The following is a 24,156-nucleotide window of genomic DNA, read 5'->3' as shown; positions in this document are numbered from 1 at the left end:
CTTTTTAATGTTCTATTGACGAATTAAAAAGGAGGAGAAATTCGAGAGAAATTCGTAAACAAGTGTAGGAGGAAGCGCAAACGGGTTCGCAAATTGAGTATGCGAATCCATTTGCACAGCCGCTAGGTTTGCGAATGAATGTTTGACGGCCCTTCACACGCGCGCAAACATTCGTACAATGTACGAATATTTGCACGCATGTCAGTGGCCGGCATAAAGGATAAGACGTCCGGTCCGGTCCGTTCGTATGTAGCGATGCACCGGTGTTCGAATCCCGCCGACGGGTACCAATTTTTCTAATGAAATACAACTTACACTTCGCTTACACACACTTAACTTAACAAATTCACGATTCAGTTCACGATTGACTTCCACGGTGAAGGAATAACATCGTGTAATAAAAATCAAACCCGCAAAATTATAATTTGCGTAATTACTGGTGATAGGACCTCTTGTAAGTCCGCATGGGTAGGTACCACCACCCCGCCTATTTCTGCCGTGAAGCAGTAATGCGTTTCAATTTACAACAATTAATCTACTTGAAATTATTGATTTTATCACCAGAAGCTATAGCTCGCTCAAAAATTTCGATCCGACTTTTTTTCGATGTATTTTTTTAAGGGATTTTATGACCTGGTAACGGAGACCTTTAAGTCATGTCTTATTTTAATTTATATTCATATTTTTATGAAAAATGATGTTATGGAGTGAAATGAAATGAAGATGATTAATTTGAGACATTAATCAACTGGAATGAATTTAATTCGGTTTAAATTTGTAAAAGTTGATGTTGAATATTATTACACTAATTAATTGAGCGTTTCATTAGCTTTTAAGCTGAGTGACTATTTATAATTTATTTTTATTCTATTGTCTTTTTTTGTTAAGTAATAAATGAGCAAAAAATAATACTTAACAAAAAGATATGAAATCCGAACAAAAACAGTTTCACTGTAAAAAATTGCGCCAAGTCCACGTTCATAAAACTCATCTCAATAACATTTGCACTTTACAAAAAAAAAATAAGACTCATTTCAATAACTTTAATTCTCTACAAAAATATGTGAAATACAAAAAAATACCAAGAAACCGTCATAAGGTCGAAAAAATAAAAAAAAAAATGTTGAAAATAAATAAATAAAATTTTTTTTTATCGCACTTGGCGCGCGTCGTTGAGTACCCCAAATTTTTTTCAGGATAATTGAACATCCTTTCAATGTTTAGAAATTTATTATTATTATTATTAATTCTTTATTTCAGTTTTGTTTTTTAAAACCATAACATTTTGTTAGTAGTAATTACTTATATCTATGTTAGTGACTTAAAAAATCTAACACATAACTCTCATTATATATATACATTTTAAACCATTACATTTTTTATTTTATTTTTTTCTCCTTCCAAATGCCTACTGCAAAGGCTATTGATCAGCAGTCCCTCGATCTTGCTCGATATGATTCTCAAAAGACTGTTGCCACTGTCACGAACTCGACGCAATAACGATGCACTTCTCTTCCGCATTATTGCAAAGAAGTCATCGGTGTGAGATGTCGCAAACATTGTGGATGCACTGCAAAAGCGCGGCAGTGACAACATCATCCTAAACGCATTATTATATTGAACGCGTATAAGTAGGTCAACCTATGAAATGCATAAATGCAATTAATGAATTACAATTTTTTACAGTGAAACTGTTTTTGTTCGGATTTCACTTTTACACTAAACACAATATTGCAAATTACCCGAGCACAACAATGGCGGAGAATTTTAGGTGCGTGAGAGCAGACGTAGACACTAACGCGCATGCGCACTTGTACCAGGGAGAAAAAGTTACACTTTCTTCCCTGTACAGCGGGAGGAAAAGTTACACTATCTTCCCTGTACAGCGGGGCGAAAACCGAACTTCGGCGTCGGTAGGAGAAAAAATATATTTCAGTTAAGTTTTTTTTCTTCTGGTTATCATGTATACCAGTCAACATCTATAAATTTGTGCAAAATCAAACTAAGCTAGTGGAAATACCAAATAAAATTCAAGAATAACATGCATGTAAATATATTTCTCATATTAACAGTTTCACAACATTCAATTAAATTCAACTAAACATTATATCTTTAATTTTTTTCTTTAATTAATTATAAAAGTATTATTATTATATAAGTATTATTAAGTATAAAATTTACTTTTATATTATACAAAATAGAAGAAAATATAGCAATGGATATCAGTGGCATTTAAATCAATATATATTGGATTCTTGCTTCACACTAATTACAACACATTTGTCCTGTGCACTAGTTGGTTGGTGTCTTGATAAGTGCAAAATATGGGTTGACTCGTAGATCATTTGTAAATAAACTTGCATTTCATTTCAATTCATTAATTGACAGCTAGATTTAATTTTGCTTGTTACGTTGAGTATAAATAAAACAAACTTAATAAATAAATAATTGGGGTCGTATCACACACACAAAGAATTGCACCATCCAGGATGCAATACAAAAACTTTTTGGAATTCCTTTCATTGTTAGCATGTGCACTAAATTTATTCATCATTTTCCCCACGGTATATGGCATAGAAGTGAGAGATTCCGTGGGCAAAGATTGCGGCTACAAATGGCCGATCAGCATCGAAGGAAGGTACTGGTGGCTCATCAAGGAATGCAGCGTAACTTGCAATGCCCATTGCTGCAAAAAAACAAGATGCCGTGCGTTTTTTAACTTAATACACCTTACGCGCTTACTTATATCATCGAAACAGATTGTATCATAATATGTATGTTATAATCCAAGCTCCCATGTTGTCAAGACATTCGTTATGTTCTTAGTAGCAAAGTAAAAAGGATAAAGTAGTAGACTTTGGGTTTATGCATATTTGCTGGCATAATTATGACCTCGACTTTTCGTTTTTAATAACAAAGTAGTGTCTGATATTGTTGATAATCTAACGTACTATGACCATGAGAAAGCTGACACTAAAATTATCTATGTAATTTTGATGCTCAAGCTAATTTTATTATTCGATGTTCTGCTACCGATATTGCAGCAATTATGCTGGGTACTATGCGTCATTTAAAAGTACTATGTACTATTTTTACCTGCCTTTAGCACCTCGTGACTGATAAATGTCTGCCGGGGCAAGCTAGCAGGTATGGATACTAACATTACTTTATTACTGAAAAAATAAGTATGTAATGTCTGTGCCAGTCTGTGGACCCTTGCATCTTGGTCTAATGCCGGCCACATGGGGTGAAGGGCCGTCAGACATTCATTCGCAAACTTAGCGGCTGTGCAAATGGGTTCGGTATTCAATTTGCGAACCCGTTTGCGCTTCCACCTACACTTGTTTACGAATGTCTCACGAATTTCTCTTCTTTTTTAATTCGCCAATAGAACATTGAAGAGAAAGAGAGTTTTTAATTCTTTCCCAGGCGTCATTAATGGCCATTCTGTTTTTATGGGATTTCTTTTGAGGGTCTCATATGGTCGATTCATTTTGCAGGAGCTCAATGAACTCCATCACCTTGGTGTTGTTCCAATCCATAATTAAGGTACGCTACACAGTAGATGTCACGAACTATGAAAATGGCGAAACGTCCGTTACCTTCGCAATCGTGGGCGCAACTGGTCACACGAATGTGTGGAAGACTACACGAATGATCGCGGTTCGCGCGCTTTGATGTCCATTAAAAAACCGACACAGCTTGGAAAATCGCGAATGCAGCGAAAACTTTGCATAATCATTTGCAAATGTCGTCCTACACTTGCGGGTTTGCGTATTCGTGCGAATGTGGGTGACCGGTATAATAAACATGAACCAACCATTTGTTTGCAGTTCATATGACAAGCAAAGGCAGCGTAGCCCATACAGTCAAATATTTTGTAAAAATAAGTTCTACCCAATAATACAACGTAATTTTCACTGTAACAATAACATTTATGTAAAATGCGAAAATTATAAAATAAATTAAACGGCGACATGGATACAGCGTGGTGCACTGTAGGGCATGAAGGCTTTTAAGCAACATTATTCATCATTCAACAAGAAACAAAAATTTGTGAGGCTATTTTGTAAGCAAAGCTGCATGCAAAAGTATAGGAAACCTTCATTTATCTTCCTCTGCAGGGACCTAATTTTTTTTTCCTACCTAAGCTGATAGCCTTAAGAGGCTATTTCAGCGTAACCTTAACTAGTAGGTGAGCTCACGGGGCTCAAACCGACGACTTTGCTAACAGGAACCCTAGCAAGGGCCGTGCTTCGCAGAATCTACCACCGGATCGGAGACGCGACCCACTGAGAAGATCCGGCGAGAAACTCAGTGGGCTGTGTCTGAAGGTTAATTTACTCGTCAAGCCCTTCGTCGCAAGTGACGGGTTCGACGAGAACGATGACCCGAAGATTTGTATGTGAATCAAAAGGCAATTACTTTTAGGCGGTTCAACTTCAGCATCTTTAATATAATATGGATGGAATCAAGCAAGCACATTGCAAGCAACATATTGCAAATTTTCTTACATTTCACAAAAACGAGTTGTAACTAAACGCAACTCCCTAAAAGTATGTATATTGATATTTAACACGCCCAGCACGTGTATTATTTTGAATCCGATAGATAAGTTATTCTCAAACCTCCATGGCAACGTTATAAATAAAAATGAGTTTTTAATTATTTAACGATATCTACGATGCGTGATTTTACTTACTATACGGGGTAAAACAGACTTGTTAGTTTTTGGATATATCAATAAATTCATCATTTACATGTCTCCTACGCCTAAACTGTCACCGTCAACGATATATTACAGCATTCAAATATACATTTTCGATGCGCTTGGAGGTGAATGATCGCTATCTTCAATGGACAGTTTTACTTAATATGATCGTGCTGTTACCAAAGCATACCCTAACAAATCCGAACATGTTTAAGTTATAATCTGTGCGTGTATAACAATTTTAAATCAATTAATTTTTGGCGGGAACGCGAGGAGTGAAGTTGTGTGATTTGTTTTATTTTGTCTATTTAGCGTTTCTTCAGGTTTAAATGTGTAATAACGGTGGTTTATTAACTGTTTAATATCTGTGAAAGTGCACAAATGTGGGAAATGAAACAAAGCCGCTGAACGTAACTTCTCGGGATCCTCCAAAAAGTACACTGAAAAAATCCCAGTAAATGACCACCATTTTACTGAGATTATTTTTCATCCCATATCATCTCATCTCATTTAATTTCATCCCAGTTGATTAATGTCTCAAATTAATCATCATAATTTCATTTCACTCCATATTATAATTTTTGATAAAAATAAGAATATAAATTAAAATAAGACATGACCTAAAGGTATTAGTTACCAGGTCATAAAATCCCTTAAAAAAATTATTATTATATCAATATGTTTAGATTCTTTGCATGAAATATAGATGTAGCTATGTTATGTGTGTACGTTATTATTAAATATAATATACAGTTTAGGAGGCCACATTGACTAAATTTATGTATTATTATTAAATTATATAATTAGTTATTAATCTCTCCCGCGGTACATGGTTAAGAAATAAGGAGTGCCGTGCGTGAAGATAGTGGCTACAAAAGGTCGATCAGCCTTAAAAGTAGGGTCTAGTGGCACGCACTCTTCGAAGGCACACATAGCGATGTCCATTGCTGCAATAAAAATAACGGACCAAATTCAACAATTTCAATTTTTTTATTAAATATCATTTACACACAAAGCATAGGGGGTTTAGTGTTCGGTACCAACATTTATTTTACATTTATGTGAATATACGAGCCTTATTGATTGCGATAGATTCTAGAATAGTATCCATGGGTACCAAATTTTTCTTCATATCAATCATTAGTAAAATAATATATTGAAAATAATTACTATAGTCGTATTTTTTATTAGACGAAGTCAACTGACGTTTACTGTGTTGTCAGTTGTTAATGAATTAAAAATAGTTTTTTTTTTATTGCCCTCGTAGGTAGACGAGCATACGGCCCACCTGATGGTGAGTGGTTACCGTCGCCCATGGACTTCAGCAATGCCAGGGGCAGACCCAAGCCACTGCCTACCATGTGAACGGGTGACAAAGTGAATGATTGAAAAAATTCCTGAATTAATGAAATTGCCTAGATTGTCTAGTGAATAGTTAGTGTGCCGAACTGCCGATATCGGGTACGGGGTTCGAATTTTAGTCGTGCTTTGTTCATACCAACGAGTCTTCGACGATTATGTTCCTATAGTATCTACCTATACTGAATACCGAGTGCTTTAAACATAAAGGAAAACATTGCGGGGAAACTTGTAAGACTGTCCTATTTTCAATATATCATATAGTTGAAACTATAGATGTATAAAATATAACAATTATAGGTAGTTAATGAAAAAAAAAAAAAACTGATTGTAGCTACATACTACTAGTAACAATTATATTAGAGCACTTAAATACAATTTTATTTTACAATATTATATATATTATTTTATAGTTTGAAATCATTAACTATTCACACTCATTGTTCATTCATCTGATTGAAATAGAATTAAACGCATCACTATTACTTTTTTTTTTTATTGCTTAGATGGGTGGACGAGCTCACAGCCCACCTGATGTTAAGTGGTTACTGGAGCCCATAGACATCTACAACGTAAATGCGCCACCCACCTTGAGATATAACTTGTAAGGTCTCAGTATAGTTACAACGGCTGCCCCACCCTTCAAACCGAAACGCATTACTGCTTCACGGCAGAAATAGGCAGGGCGGTGGCACCCACCCGCGCGGACTCACAACAGGTCCTACCACCAGTAATTACGCAAATCATAATTTTTGCGGGTTTTCACTTTTATTACACGATGTTATTCCTTCACCGTGGAAGTCAATCGTGAACATTTGTTGAGTACGTATTTCATTAGAAAAATTGGTACCCGCCTGCGGGATTCGAACACCGGTGGATCGCTTCAACACTATTGCACCGGACGTCTTATCTTTTAGGCCACGACGACTTCAAAACTACTTTAAATATGGCAGCATTATTTTACAAAGTGACATTAGCTACTGTCAGTTGGCTTCGTCTAATTAAAAATACGACTATAGAGTAAATATGAGGAAACTAGACCAGAGAAATCAGAGCGATATTGGATTTATTTCGCTATAGGAAAAGCAAATGATGAACGTAAAAACAGCATTCAATTTCGTCCACGGTATTGGCCGATAAACAGAGCGATGCGTTCAGCGCCCACGAGGAAGTAGAGGAAGGGTCGGTCGGCACGGAAGCTCGTCGAAGGCAGGGGTGGGCACGGCATCATCAAAAACATCATGCCTGCGCGTACAGACATCGCTATAGGTCATCACGCAACGGCCTCAGGGCGGCATCGTTCCGGCGAGGCGGGCCGCGATGCAGGGCGGCCAGCACCGCGCATCCTTGCACTCTCACGATCCACAGCGTCGCCCGGTCAGCGCGGAACACGCGCGACTTCCGCAACGAGCGTGTATATCGCACCACAGCCGCTGCCGACACACGTGTCCCGCACACACTCAACATAATACTATGGCGACGAATCCTCGACGCGAATGTGATAAGCACGACTTTAACGAAATTAGTTTTCAGTGAATCTAAATAGATGATATTCCTAACAGCAAGTATAGAAATTGGGGAAATTTTGGTTATTAATCAAATTCTTAATGGTATTTTCCGAGAGCGATATTAGTGCATTAAGGGGTGTGATAGCGTAGGTCTTGTCTGAAATTTATCGTAATTACGTACGGTCAAAAAAATGAACAAGAAATACATTGACAACATTTAGCTCAACTTTTTTTGTTAGTGTTATTAATTAGCAACAGTGACGTTATTAGCTTTATTTTAGGATGGAAGAATAGCTGATGGCCTCGCGAACTTTCCAGCTTGGTTATTAGATAAAGGCGTGTACAAATTCAAGACGCGCGAGGCATCCGTCCGCCATAGATTGAATTAGTGGTTGTCTTATGATATATACCACAAATCGTGAGCTATAAACAGTCTACAAAAATCATATAACTTGTGCACATAAGTTTATTATAATTACAACGCTACTCTTTCGCGCCAAAAAAATATTATATTCAAAATGAGATTTAAAAAGTTGATCTTTCATTGTCATAATATGTATAAAATAATTGTTGTCCGTTCTATTACAATTTTAATGTATTAATACTTTCAATCTTTCGCATGAAATTTATTTTTATCACTAAAGATTATCAGCTTCAGACTGATATGCGATTTCTTTAGGATTTTAATAGATATATTTATTAATATTATTATAAATTTATTTACAAATTAATCCAAGATAAAACCAACTCCGACACTGTCCGATTTAATAACAAATTATTGTTGTTGCTAACGTTTCAAAGGTGTTTGTCATAGCATCGTGTGCTGGCTGCACATGGCATGCGAATCGTTTCAGGGGTATAGCGATATTCACAGCAATGTGTGAAGAATTCTTGGCTCAAATGAGGCCGTTAGCAGAAAAGTAGCCTATACTACATTTTTTCATATTTGTGGTTCTACTATAATATTGCAATTTCTTTAAAACATAATAAATTTTGATGCAAAACCGGCCTATCCCTATTTCCGCCCATAGGTAGCAGATGGCTTTGTCAACATTATTTTTGCACGTTTTGTTTTTGCCTATGAGGCAGTGTAAAAGTAAATTCAGACCTCACTGTCTCCATTACTTACTATAGCAAGCTCAGGTAAGCTTAGGCCCCTTTTGCGCTGACGGCCTCAAATATGGTATGTAGTGTATGTACAATAATCATACTATATACTGAATGTTTTAGCTCTTTTTCCCACACGCTTAACCGTTTTTCATCGTTAGTATTTCTTTCATTCGGATTTTCACTATTCGCGGATTAAAAAAATGCGACCCAATTCCTATATTCGCGGCTTTAGATATTTATTTAATCGCGGATCTAATCAGTACATACCGATGTGTAAGCAAATTGATAAAAATTATCACACATATATGTAAAATTACAAAATTCTTTAAGCCATTGCCTAAGCCAGAAGATAAGTACTAATCAATATAGTCAAAACTTTAATTAAATTCATGTTTAATACATATATGTACTTTTTTTTTATTTTGTCAGAATAGGTTCCTCTATTCTTATAATCTCATATAATATGTAAATTACCATTACGGTTATTTATATTTATTCACGGTTTCTGTATTCGCGGCATATTTACGGAACATATACCCCGTAAATAAAGAGTTCTTACCGTATTCAAATGAACTACACTATAACACTACTAAGTACAAATATAAGTCGTACTACTCATTGCGACTCACGTTAATTGAAACAAAATCTTCTACAGTCGCATAGAATACGAATAAACAAACATGGTCACAAATATTAGTATCCATACACATATAAAACTGAAACACTACCCGAAAACGAAGTTTAGTAACGTCGGTCGATTTTGACATGATAATGGTAACAACTTCTTTTAATCTTTTTAGTATTTCTGACAACGTAAAATTTTATTCAATAAACTATTATAAAATATATTAGTAAAGCCACTGTTAAGAAAGATTTTATTTAATTTAATTCAACTTGACATGAGACACCGTGTATTGGAACCATAGACCTATATAGTAGGGACACGACATATTGTTCTATACGTACAATTGCTTATATAAATAGCACCCATTTTGAAGGCACATACATAAACATATATCTATCTCGTTCTTACTCAGCACTTTAACTCGCAGGAAAACAATATAACAGTATTTCAGTGCGTACATAAAATGAAACATGAATATACGTAAATGTCTCCGTCTCCGTCTAATGAGGCCGAAAATCCGCCATGTTTAGCGCGCCAAATGTCATTGTCACGTCAGTTCGGCCGTCTGTTTTGGGTTGTACATTATTTATTGACTTTGATATCGATTTAATATGATTGATTATATAAAATTTAATAATTTATCATGCTTAAAACATACAAAAATAATAATTAAAACGTATTTTATAGGATCTCAAGAAAGTCGATGTCCTAAAACTATTATCTATATGTATTTAAATTCATTATGGAGCCCTCATCCGAAAAATCCATTTTTCGGTCGGAATCTATTGATCATGACACTAATCAGAAATACCACTTTAAAATATGTCATCAAAACATATTTAGACATTCTGTTTAGATATTTCGGGAAAAAGGCTACCGACAAAATCTCTTCGGAACTATTTAAATAAAATAGTTTTATTCCGCAGTGAGTAAAACACTATTGTAAATTTGTTAAATATTTAATAATTAAGTGATTTTAGAGAGGAAGTCACAAGGAATGACGTTTGTAATTAATGAATAAATGTTCTGTAGGTGTTTTTTTTTTCACGCGGTCCCTTGATAAGTTTAAAATTTGAATCACTCTCAAGCAAAAGTGATTCAAATGGTGCGGCGCACCTTCCTTGGGGTGAGCTGCGGTAGTATGTTACGGACTTTAGAGTCAGCAAAACAATTAAAATAGATTGTATAGTCTAAGAAAAACACGTACTCAAAATACGATAACATTTAGCATGCTAGAAATGGGCTGATGGCTTTGAACTACGCCATATCTTTATGTTTTGCGACAAACGACAACTTTATAAAATCAGTGTAGCAACTTTTAAAAATCATCATATCGTTTACTTGGCAAATTCGAAGGACGAACTTGTCTTAGATTTCACCCATCTAAATCATATCATATTTGCACATAACAATATACCTACTTACTTCCCATTAAAGTATAAATTCTACAAATAAATAATACTCAACAATATTTAAAATAAAATGAGCCAAGAACGTTTATCGATAAAACCTGATAGCATTGAAATCTTTTGTACAGCACTAAAGCCGCCATGTTTTGTGGCCAGATGACGTCACAGTGGCACGAAATTTTGGTTGACGTTTCATTTCCATAGGTTTCCTACTTCATTGATTGGAACGCGCTAGCATTTGACATCTGTCAAAAAACAGCCCCGCGTTTTTCTCACTTCCTATTCCTGCGGCGTCATTACATTTCGTTTGTCGTGTACACAATTAATTTTCAAATAAAGGAGTTCTGTGTGGACCATTTAGTTTGATTTGTTAACAGCCGCCGTGACCGTTACGCCGCTACTTATATAAAAACATCCATTTATTTAAACTACTCGCGCGCCAACCATTATCAATTAATGGTACTATTACAGAAACTTTCCTTACGGGGCCAACAACGATTGTATCAAGGTTAATTAGAATCGGCTGTATGGTTTAGGACGAACAGAGGACAATAACTTTCATATATAGATAGAATAGATGACGCTCGTTGCATTGCAAAATAATACAGTCAGAGTCAGATAGATAGATATGGCGAATTGTAGATGGGTTTATCGGGGGATTTAAAAGTACTGAGATAAAATAGGAGAGTTTTCTATAGGCTTGCCTTAGTTCAGTCCAAAGCCGAACGGTACCGTCAGCAAAAAAAATCTGGAAATGAATTGTTGAATGCGGAGCGCAGTGCTTCCAGGTACAATGGAGTGGATGGGTTCAATTATATTCCTCACTAATTAGTAGTTAGTTAGTGCTAACAGTAACTAATTCGTGTATTTAAATTAAGTTAATGAAACAAACGCATTAGTGATCACGACTAGTGGCAACAACTAAAATTTAAAACAACATTATAAAATTTCGATATATATACATATTTTTTCGTATTTTTAATTTCGTTATTTTATACGTTACGTAATTCAAATGCATTATCAAAGACGTATAAAATTCGTATTTATTTTTTTGCAAGACGATTCTAAGAATTCTTTGTTTGTAGAAAATTTTCAATATTGACGACTTAGTAGTTAGTGGCTAACTTCTGATTGCCGTTGTTTTTATTTCAGACGACGGATTTTGTTTTGTTTGATGATCACAGAACACATAATAAGTAACGATAACGGGACATAAATGACAATAAAAGTTCACCAGGAAAGCGACTTGAAAGAGTAACAACTCACACGGATACATAAACAAATAGTACAACATATAGAACGAGCACAAAGAAAACCGACATAACAGTTTTTTTTTTTTTTACCGTATATTTTAATGTGTTACAGTGCGAATCACAAACATATGATTGTCCTGCATGAAATTTAGATGAATATATTTAGTTCCGTTCGTAACAGTCATTCGTGTTGACCTTCGGTTCCTCTTCAGAGGATGACAATTAAAAAAAAACCAATATGGTCAGCACCGTAAAAATATTTGTCACTGTTGTAAATCGTACCGTAACGCAACTTAAATTTTGTATATAGTATACTACCTGGTACAAACTGTTTATTTTATCTGATATATTTTGAATACTATACCTGATATATTATGTATATATCGACGGATGAAAAGCTGTTTGGTTTAAACGACATTTTCTGCAAATTTACAGGAGAGCCATTTAAGGTTTCAAATTTGGAAAAAATATCATTACAAAAAAGAAGTTTAATTAAAAACATTATACTGTTGATACTAATACCATAATATAAAAATCACCCTTAATTACAAAGATAAATTTCGCGTATGAAGCGAAATTTCGCTTAAACCATATAGCCTTTTACCCCTCTATATATAAACAAAACAGGTATCCTTTGTACACAACTAGTATACTAGTATACTTGTACTACACTATTTGCTATAAACGATCGTAAATCGTACTGACCTGTGGCGGCGGCTGCTTCGGCGCCTTCCTCGTTGACTTCAATGAAGGCTTTTTGCACAGCCTTGGATACGTACAGCGGCTCGTCGTTATCCAAGATCTTGGTCAGACCGGAATTCTGGCGGTTGAAGATCGCCTGAATACCCAACTGAAATTAAACGTTTTTTTTATTAATTATACTGCCGGGTCGGCAGACTTCGTAGTGCCTCAATCGATAAATAAAAGACCTAAGCTTTTGTATAAAATAAACTTAAAACAAACAAAAGGAATCCGTCCGACGGGGGACACATCAAAGGAAAAACAAAATTGTTATTTTTATTTAATTCCGAGCATTTTCATATTTATCTACCTTTTAAACCTTCTCTGGACTTCCACAAATAATTCAGGACCAAAATTAGCCAAATCGGTATAGTCGTTCTTGAGTTTTAGCGAGACTAACGAACAGCAATTCATTTTTATTAATATAGTTATAAGATATATAGATAATTTAATACGATGACAACCAGGAAGGCGCGTGAGCCCTCTGTCTTTTGTGGGCACGTAAAATTTTAAATCTCTTTTTTTTTCAAATCTCTTAAAACTATATTTTATGCAGGCTTATCTCATTATAAACAAATAAAATATTCAAACAGATTGATCCCTTGTACTTTTTAATATAAAAAATACGTATTTAACACCATGCTGTATCTAAGGACATTACTAACACAAAACTTCATTACAACATATAACGTTATAATACTTCTGAAGTTGTATTTGTTACTGTGCTCCTCCTAAAAGCCTGGACTGATCTTGCTAATATTTTTGTGTGACGCTAAAATCGGCTTCTAGATTATTCTTTATAATTTACTTTCAGGCAACCTTTCGTTCACGCAGACACATATAAATATTGAAGGTTTTTTTCTATGATTGAAGGATTACTGGTGGCCCGGAGCAAAGGCTCAGCCAGGAGAGGTGGGATTTGAAAACAGCCACCCGAGCGAACGCCTCCAAAAAATTTAAGGTACCTTTCATATTACCTTTGGCAAAACTTGAAGTAGATCAATCTCAGTTTCGATCTTGAATTTCGGCACCGTCACTCGCACTTTGGTCGAGAACATTTTGTCCAGTTCCGCCGTTAGGTCGTAACCATCGGCCAGCTTCTGCAGTATCCCGTCAAGGCCATTAATTTCGTTCGGCAGCACGATAACCATGCTGGCATCGTTACCTTCATACGCCATTTCGAGTAACTGAAAAATAAATTTACAAATTATATTATATATATTTTTTTTATTTTTTTTTCTCATGGCCCAACTGGTGTTAAGTGGTTACCGTAGCCCATAGACATCTAGAATGTAAATGCCTACACCCACCTTGAAATATAAGTTCTAAGGTCTCAGCATAGTTACGACGGCTGCCCCACCCTTCAAATCGAAACGCATTACTGCTTCACGACAGAAATAAGCAGGGTGGTGGTACCTACCCGTACGGACTCACAAGAGGTCCTATCACCAGTAATTACGCAAATTATATAATAATTTGGCGGGTTTGATTTTTCTACACGATGTTATTCCTTCAACGTGGAAGTCAATCGTGAAAATTTTTTAGGTACGTATTTCATTAGAAAAATTGGTACTTGCCAGCGGGATTCGAACACCGGTGCATCGCTAGATACGAATGCACCGAACGTCTTATCCTTTAGGCCACGACGACGACAAATGATATGTCTTCGGGTAACGCGAGTCGTAGACAATAACTAAAGCTGCTCGCGTTTTATTAATGTCATATCGACTGGCGAAAGGCTGTTTGGTTTAAGCGTCATTTTTGCAAATGTACAGTTGAGTCATTTAAAGTTTAAAGGCTTCGTCAAACAGAACGCGTAATTAGCGCGCGTCAGAGCGCTAAACTGACGGCGCGCTATGACGCCGAGATGTGTTGTACTACTATGGTAACATACCGTCAAACAGAGCCCCAGCGCTATAAATAAGAAAAGAGCGCTACGTTAAAACGCAGCGCTAAGTACGCGTTCTGTTTGACGAAGCCATAAAAGTTTGTAAAAAAATATCATAACAAAAAAACTTCTTCAGCTCTTTGAATGGAGTAAACCTAAATGTAGTTAAATTAAAAACATCGAACTGTTGATGCCAAATAAAACGCACCTTTAATTACAAAGATAAATGTTGCGTTTTAAGCGAAATTTCGCTTCAACCCGATAGATAGACCCGATTCTTCCATTTGACTCCATACAGAGGAGGGCCGTTCGGATTGTCGATAATCCCATTCTCTCGGATCGTTTGGAGCCTCTGGGTCTGCGGAGGGACTTCGGTTCCCTCTGTATTTTGTACCGTATGTTCCATGGGGAGTGCTCTGAGGAATTGTTCGAGATGATACCAGCATCTCGTTTTTACCATCGCACCGCCCGCCACCGGAGTAGAGTTCATCCATACTACCTGGAGCCACTGCGGTCATCCACAGTGCGTTTCCAGAGATCTTTTTTGCCACGTACCATCCGGCTATGGAATGAGCTCCCCTCCACGGTGTTTCCCGAGCGCTATGACATGTCCTTCTTCAAACGAGGCTTATGGAGAGTATTATGCGGTAGGCAGCGGCTTGGCTCTGCCCCTGGCATTGCTGAAGTCCATGGGCGATGGTAACCACTCACCATCAGGTGGGCCGTATGCCCGTCTGCCTACAAAGGCAATAAAAAAAAAAAAAAAAGATAGCCTTTCACCCCGCGATATTATTTTCTTACATTTCGAATACTTCACAGTTTTCGTGGTCACAGATAATCTATAATATTATTCTATTTGATTTGCGCATTACGTAATCGTACTAAATTTTGTATACATATGCAGATAGAATTAATATGCTTACGAAAAAAAAACAGATATTCTTAATTACTGTATAATAGAATGCTGGTTTGAAACGAGTTAATACGTACTATTTCCTAAGGCTTTCTCTAGTGATTGACATGATTCGTATGGAACCGAGCAAAGCTTATTTAATTAATAGATATGAATTATTCTCCTTAAAAAAATTTAACATACAACAATAGCTACATACAACAGTAACTATACTGAGACCTTAGAACACATATCTCAAGGTGGGTGGCGGCATTTACATTGTAGATGTCTATGGGCTACGGTAACCACTTAACACCAGGTGGGCTGTGAGCTCGTCCAACAACCTATGCAAAAAAAACAATAGATATCTCGCAATGTACGGGAATGTTAAAAAGTGAGAGTTTCACATTCTCAATGATAATTGGGTATGTCCCATTATTATTCAGCACGCATTCCAATAGTTATGGCTACGTGCCTATAATCCACTAGTGAAGATATATATTTTCTTTCGAAGTACCTAATACCTAATACTTAATATGGTAGGGTCTAGATTATTTAGGTGTTGAAGCATCTCTCACGGATAGATACTACGATGGCTATTATTGGCGCGTACTAATCAAGCATCCGGTCTGAACGACAGAGCAGTAATTGTAGCCAATACAAACGAAACTTAAAACTCATGTCTCAAAGTGACGGCGGCCTCCAAGTTTTATTGCCTATGACATCTGCAATAACCATTTAACACCGCGGTTTCCTCTGTGTTCTTAGTGAGAGTTTTTTAACGTTTTCGATAGCGTAAAAGTTAACTCAAATTTGTATGGAGTTAGAGCAGCGCCCCTAGCGGCAAACGTAGGCAAACGTTTCAACTCCATACAAATTTGAGTTACCTTTTATACTATCGAGAACGTCAAAACCTCGGACTACGCACACTGAGCTCATCGATCCGTCTAATGAAACGAACAAAAACAATCCAAAAAGTCATAACGTAATCGATCACACATTTATCAACGAATTTTTTTTGTTATTGCTTAGATGAGTGTACGAGCTCACAGCCCACCTGGTGTTAAGTGGTTACTGGAGCTCATAAAAATCTACGACGTAAATACGCCACCCACCTTGAGATATAAGTTCTAAGGTCTCAAGTATAGTTAGAACGGCCGCCCCACCCTCCAAACCGAAACGCATTACTGCTTCACGGCAGAAATAGGCAAGGCGGTGGTGTCTACCCGCGCGGTCTCAAAAGAGGTCCTACCACCAGTATAGATATTTAAAAACATTAAGAAGTTGGGGTCGACAATAAGTCGTCGTCGTCGTGGCCTAACGGATAAGACGTCCGGTGCATTCGTGTTGAAGCGATGCACCGGTGTTCGAATCCCGCAGGCGGGTACCAATTTTTCTAATGAAATACGTACTCAACAAATGTTCACGATTGACTTCCACGGTGAAGGAATAACATCGTGTAATAAAAATGAAACCCGCAAAATTATAATTTGCGTAATTACTGGTGGTAGGACCTCTTGTGAGTCCGCGCGGGTAGGTACCACCGCCCCGCCTATTTCTGCCGTGAAGCAGTAATGCGTTTCGGTTTGAAGGGTGGGGCAGCCGTTGTGACTATACTGAGACCTTAGAACGATATCTCAAGGTGTGTGGCGCATTTACGTTGTAGATGTCTATGGGCTCCAGTAACCACTTAACATCAGGTGGGCTGTGAGCTCGTCCACACAGCTATGCAATAAAAAAAAAAAAAATTAAAAGTGTGGTGTGCCAATTCGCGTTCAGTACCAATATCTTTGAAGCAGTTACGACGCTAGCGAAGATTAATTATTCAAGCGGCGATCGTTGCCTACAAAGAAATGTGAAGATCGTGTTGTGATATGTTTCTGTTTAAATTAAGAATCAATAAGGCCTCAGAATGTGAGGGTGGCGTGGTTCAATTTCAAACAAACAAGGAGCCGAATGAATATTTTAGGAACACGAAAAACTGATGAAACACACCACATGGATAAACAAACTACTCGATGAATATAGATTCGGGAAATTCCAATGACGTAACGTGCAATACATTTTGTGTTTGCATTTTATAATTCGTGATATTACGAGTCATAAGGTCAGATATTCTTATGCCGGCCACTCACATGCGCGCAAATATTCGTACATTGTAGGAATGTTTGCGCGCATATGAAGGGCCGTCAAACATTCATTCGCAAACTTAGCGGCTGTGCAAATGGGTTCGATACTCAATTTGCGAACCCGTTTGCGCTTCCTCCTACACTTGTTTACGAATGTCTCACGAATTTCTCCTCCTTTTTAATTCGTCAATAGAACATTGAAGAGAAAGAGAGTTTTTAATTCTTTCCCAGACATCATTAACGGCCATGCTGTTTTTATGGGATTTCTTTTGATGAAGATACGCTACACAGTAGACGTCACGAACTATGAAAATAGCGAAACGTCCGTTGCCTTCGCAATCCTGGGCGCAACTGGTCACACGAATGTGCGGGAGACTACGCGAAGGATCGCGGTTCGCGCACTTTGATGTCTGTTAAAAAACCGACACAGCTTGGAAAACCACGAATGCAGCGAAAACTTTGCATAATCATTTGCAAATGTCGTCCTATACTTGCGGGTTTGCGTATTCGTGCGAATGTGAGTGACCGGTATTATATTCATCGATTTAACACAAACAAACGTCTACTGAATTATAGACTTATAGAATAAGATATATAAAAAAAAAAAACATGAAAATAATAGTCGAGAGAACGATATCTGAACTTTTTAAATCCGTACCTGCGCATTGAGGTCGTGGCTCTCACCATACTTGAAATTATTTTCTTGGTACATCATAGGAATATTAACTGTCGTTTCGGTGTCAACATAGAACGGTCGCTCCATAGTGCTTATAGAGTCGAACTGGTTTTGCCATGTACCCTGCGAAATAAGTTTATCAATTAATCATTATGAAAATCTGTCTTCACCTAAAAACATCACGCTGTATAGTCGTTATTGTAAACTTACCTTGAAGTAGAGAGCGTTGACCAAAACCAAACGCGTATACGAATCGAGGCTGTCTTCACTCAAAAGATCTTTAATACGTTCATTTGTTTTATTTTCAACCTGCAAATCGAACGCCCTAATTTAATCATACACTCATATGCCCACATTCCAATCGCGTTAATACCGATAAAGTATTAGTAATCGTTACTACATAACGATAGATAAATTAAAAACACAGTATCTGTTAATTTATAATTATTTATATAGATGAGGCCGTCAGCGTAAAAAGTGATCTAAGCTTACCAAAGTTAGTATGCAGATAATGAGGTATGAATTTACATTTACATACATCGTAGCCAAAAATAATTCGCGGAAAAATAATGTTTACAAAGCCATCTGTTATCTATTTGTGAAACTAGGGATAAAACGTTTTTGCATCAAAATTTATTATGTTTTAAATAAATAGCAATAAATAAGCACGAATATGGGCAATTGTGGGTTAGGCCACTTTTACGCTGACGGCCTCAAACAGAATTAATGCTTACCCATTTGTTTATTAGGCCGGCGGCTGCGGCTCCGTTATCGAAGTTAACTTTTTCAAAATCTGCATCGAATACCTCGACAGCGTCCTTCTTAAGTTTTGGGTCGAGCTCATAGTCACCCTCCTTGATGTATATTTTGTTGGCTACATTAAACGTAACACCTTTTATTGATTTCAATTTTGACGACACAGCCGAGAATGATGAGCGAATCTGAAAGAGGGATACTTTTAAAAAAATGACAATCGGCTCCGGTATGCTCTTAACTCTAAGTGTCTCTAAGTAAGCCGTGATCTCGTTCAACTATCAATGCCATAATAATCTTAAAAAACTTTTGAGACAAAGTCTCAATTGAGTTGTATAACGACTGTGGTACCCTTCGCACCGCAACGCGCGACTGCTTCGCGGTAAAAATACATCATCAATCACAATCACAATCATAAATACATTATTTGTTTCTAATTTATTAGAATTCATTTTTTAGTAGTCGTGGCCTAAAGGATAAGACGTCCGAAACATTCGTGTCAAGCGATGCAACGATGTTCGAATCCCGTAGATGGGTACTAATTTTTGTAATGAAATACCAATGTAATGAACTCCCCCTTGTGAGTAAGCACGGATAGGTACCACCACCCTGCCTATTTCAGCCGTGAAGCAGTAATACGTTTCGGTTTGAAGGGTGAGGCAGCCGTTGTAACTATATTGAGATCTTAGAACTTATATCTCAAAGTGGGTGGCGCATTTACGTTATAGATGTCTATGGGCTCCGGTAACCACTTAACACCATGTGGGCTGCGAGCTCGTCCACGCACCTATGCAATAAAAAAAATACATAAATAAATAAGTAATTGAATCAATACTCATATTTGTCAAAATACTTTTGAGCGCTACTGTATGTGTTTCAATGAACAATGATCATTCATAAGTGTACGTGTACATAATTAACGTATACACTACTTTTGATTTTTGTAAAATTATTTAAACACATTAGTGGGTGGTCAGTTAGCATTCAATGTTCGTCATTCGAAATCATAATATATATGGCACGTCATTATATCGATTGCCTATTTGACTATACTTCGCTGTAAACGGCATGTACTGGTAAACAATTGTTTGAACAAAATTTTCTAGGAACTAAAGAGGGTTCAAGGTCGGCTTCACTTTGACTGAAACAATTACGTTTAATCTAACTGTAACATCGACAACAAAAATCAATGCGGTGTCTGTAAATTTTTTTATTTTTTATTTAATTGAAACGCGGGAAACGGGATTTAAGGTAAAAAAAAGGGATGATTTGCATTGTCGTTACTATAAGTCTATTCATTAAATATAAATAAACACTAACAAGTGGGCTAGCGGTGAACACCAAAAAGGTAATTGCAATATTGTCTGACGTGACTCCCCTCAACGAAAAAAACATATTTATTTAGCTTGTTATCAAATAGGGAAACACTGGTAGTTTTTCAATTACAGCACAAGAGGGTATTATGCGGCATAATGCTCAACGTTGAATGTTCCAACTACAGCAACACTTCGCACAATCGAGCACTCTCAAAAGTACTGCTCTCGCGTGATACTCGCAATCGATACCGACTCAGTGACAGAAAATTGACAAGTGTTTTTTCTTTAAGTTGGCATTGATCGACATTTTGTTTATATTATCGTTAGTAATATTATTTAATGTTGAAAAAAATTGTAAGGCTTTCGTTTCGTAGTAGTTTCTTAGAAATAATCAATGTTAATTAAAACTGTGCTAACTTAGCGCACTCTGCTGATGCATTTGAAAACTAATTCACGTTCCAATTAAGCTTCAGCATAATTCGGCATTATGCGTCACTGAGTCGCACTATGCTCTGTAATTGGAAAACTACCACTAATAATAGGTTCTTAATTGTAACCAGAAAAAAAAATGCGTGCTAAATATAATAATGACTGTTTACTTCTTTACGTCATTCTATTCATACCTGGTAAATCCTGAGCTCACCTGCCAAACATTTAATTTCTACGTCACAATGGAATTAGTTTGATTTAAATTTTTATTCTGGGTCTGGGTCTAAAAATCGATTTTTCGAGACTGATGGTCAGGTGGCGTGCGATATTTGCGGTCTCGCCTTGACGCATAAGATACTCACGAGCCGCTCCAATTGTGGATTGAATGTTTTTTTTTTTAAAGCTGGGGAAGCTAAAGTCGAGAGGTTTTTTTTATTATTATTTTTTGCAGATTTTTTTTACCTACCGTGTCATCATCCGGGATACCTAGGCTTGTCAATAGCTCTTCGTGTGCAGGATCAATAGTTCCCAAAGTTATCAACGCCAGCAAGTATTCTGCTGACAATGGGGATGATACAACATTCTTCTTTTTATCCAGTTCCTAGAGAAAGCATTATTTAGATAACAATTAGACATTCAGAATTCAATTAAGTAAAATAGTCATTACTATTCTTCATGGTAATGCTAAATGTTTTAGAGAAAGAGTGGTTGAATGTTTAATGTAGAGTCAAACCCTCATCATATTGATATAAAATAAACATTGTGCAAGAAATGTTTAGTATGAAGAATTTAAAAAGTAATACGTATTGAAAAAATATGTTTAAAAGTAAAAGATGATTAATTTTTTTCCTTGTATTTATTATCATTCAAAAGTAATCAGCTCACAATAATCTAATCTTTTTAATGAATTATATATCAGTTTTGATTATAAACATTTACATTCGTATAAAAAATGTATTGATTCACTGGATCGCAAAAACGAAAACTATAATAATTCAACTTAGTACTTAGTATTACTTTATCTTATGTGTTCTAGTAGGTTACAAACAAAAAGATAAGGCACAACAATATAATTGCCGCACCTATTATGGCACCATTTATGTGTTATCATTGATCTACAGTAAATAGCAGTCAATATATTATTAAATAATTGAGAAGGCCTATAGCACTACAAGTTTTTTACTTGTGTTAAAAGTGGTTTTTAAGAATGCATGCATTTACTATTACAAATAAATTAAAATTTGGGCAAATTAACAGAACAGCTTAACGGGAACATCTTTTGTGAAAATTCTTTTAAAAAAAAAATTATCCAATATACATAGCGTAAGTATTTTAGGAACATGTACACATTAATTTATTGTATGCTATCAGTCAATATTAGTCTTGCCTATTATATCTATTTCAGACAAAAAAAAAAAAAAGGTTTTCTGTCTTATGGAGTGAGATAACATTAGTTATATCTTAAGATAGGCAGAGACATTAACAATTAACAACTGCCACTTATTAACTTTGAGTGCTATGCTGTGAGTCACCTATCCAACTACTTTAGTACAAAAATCCTAATTACTATATTATACTATATTAATAAAAATTTCAAATAATAGGTCAATATTTGTTTAAACTAAAATGTCTAAAATTTACATCTGAAGACAAGTACTTACATTGCAAAACTTTGCAGAGAACTTGGTGATTGCAGAGGATAAAGCCTTTGAATCCATACTGAGAACAGGGTTCTTTATTTCCAATAGTGTAAATAGTATTACTGTAAAAATAAACTAAAATTTTTATTTGGATTTTCAATTTTTCTATACGTTCAAAAAACAGTGTTACTCAGTAGAATCGATATTACGTTATGACATCATTGCGCCGGGCGGCAATCGTTTTTATCAAGAATGTATTGTATAGTGAATCATACTCTTATTTTTAAAGTGGGGGCGGATGAAGGTCAAACATTTGGTCATGCATATTAAGCGGCCAGAAATATGCTTGTAAATTGAACAACATTGCACATTTTTCCGAACAAATTTAATAGTATGCGAAATGACCATCTCATGACATTAAAGATAAGACTTTCCTCGGTAAAATTTGATGTTACTCACACAAAACTCTGGCAAATATCATCGATAATAATTAATCCTTTAGTCTATTATGATTAATCAATTATTTTCACTTCAACTGAGGAAAATAAATTTCTATCACCACCGGTACCATCGAAGTCGTAGTACTTACTTATCACAACAAATTAATATCTTATCAATGATTGTCACAACTATGAATACCCATAAAACGGGTGATTTAAAAATAGTTTTCTCAATATAACACCTTTTTTTACAATTAATTGTGAAAATTCCTTTATTATATAAATAAGAAAATATGTAAGTGGGGTGTAAACTTTATTTTCAAACAAACTTTTGTCTGCATTAGTAAACATATTATTTTTGTTTATTTCGCGTATTTTAGAGGCAAAGGGAACATAAACTATACGGGTAAATCATAAGAAGATAAATAATTTTAATAAAACTTTTTAGCGGGAAACGCTATTATTTATTTATTGCAATGATTTTATTCATTTAGTGTTTATTCCGATTTAAAGGTGCAATAATGGTGGTTTATTTAAAGGGTGGTTAAATCAATTAACCATTGGGTTATTTTATCTATTTTGATTAGTTCCTTCTAAATCCCAGTTAAATTTTGTCACTCAACCGTGCCGTTCGAGTGAATTTCCAATCTCTGAAAGTTTGTAGGTTCTCTTTTTTAAAAGTGCTTAAACTTTCTCCGATTGACTTGAAACTGTAAAATTGTGGTTGTAATTCAAGGAAATTTCTTTTCATAGCGCTATTAACGTAAGACAGGTATCACGCAAATATTTTGATAAATGTGTAGCTACTTTAAATTAAATATTTAGAAAAGGCAATAGCGCAATATGGCCGAGTTTCACTTGCAGGTAAATTTATGATACAATTAATAATATTTCCAATAATTAAACTTTTTGCTTCTTATTGCCAAAAATTGTATTATGTGATTACCGTGACACATTAGACGTCACATTACAACTTCCGGCCAGTTGTGCATTCACGGCGAAAAAGCGGAGGAGGATGGACTCATGACTGGTTTTTGTTTTTAAATCAACGTATATTGGCTCTAATTGTATATTTTAAATAAAATTCTATAAAGATTCAGCGTCTAAAAATATTGATTAAACAACTTTAGGATAGTCTGCCTGCCTGTAAACAAAACCGGCAAATATTTTGGGAATTTTATAAGTATCTAATCTAATATATAAAATTCTCGTGTCACGGTGTGCGTGATTGAACTCCTCCGAAACGGCTCGACCGATTTTGTGAATCTTAGCGTGCA

The 24,156-nt window shown here is 35.8% G+C and overlaps 1 protein-coding gene across 14 annotated transcripts in view; it reads right to left on the bottom strand.

The window, feature by feature from the left end:
- Positions 1-23,243, bottom strand: part of serpin-2 (serine protease inhibitor 2) — a 39,280-nt gene extending 16,037 nt beyond the window's left edge. For 5 of the 14 annotated variants that reach the window (XM_028182963.2, XM_028182960.2, XM_089733248.1 and 2 more), the window contains exons 1-8: positions 22,899-23,221; positions 22,461-22,561; positions 21,266-21,400; positions 19,036-19,242; positions 18,512-18,610; positions 18,284-18,424; positions 13,694-13,903; positions 12,681-12,825 (exon numbers count right to left, since the gene is read on the bottom strand). In XM_028182963.2, the coding sequence (XP_028038764.2) occupies positions 12,681-12,825; positions 13,694-13,903; positions 18,284-18,424; positions 18,512-18,610; positions 19,036-19,242; positions 21,266-21,400; positions 22,461-22,561; positions 22,899-22,920 (1,060 nt within the window). In that variant the 5' untranslated portion in view covers positions 22,921-23,221. Of the gene's footprint in view, positions 1-2,410; positions 2,687-5,682; positions 7,504-12,680; positions 12,826-13,693; positions 13,904-18,283; positions 18,425-18,511; positions 18,611-19,035; positions 19,243-21,265; positions 21,401-22,460; positions 22,562-22,898 lie in introns of those variants that run through there. The other 9 variants (XM_089733250.1, XM_028182964.2, XM_089733252.1 and 6 more) reach the window with 7 other exon arrangements.
- Between the last annotated feature and the right edge of the window lie 913 nt (positions 23,244-24,156).

This window comes from Bombyx mandarina, chromosome 15 (genome assembly GCF_030267445.1).
Source record: "Bombyx mandarina strain Sakado chromosome 15, ASM3026744v2".
NCBI classification, from domain to species: Eukaryota; Metazoa; Arthropoda; class Insecta; order Lepidoptera; family Bombycidae; genus Bombyx; species Bombyx mandarina.
Note: the sequence above shows the minus strand (reverse complement) of the source record. Positions and strands in the feature narration are given on the sequence as shown.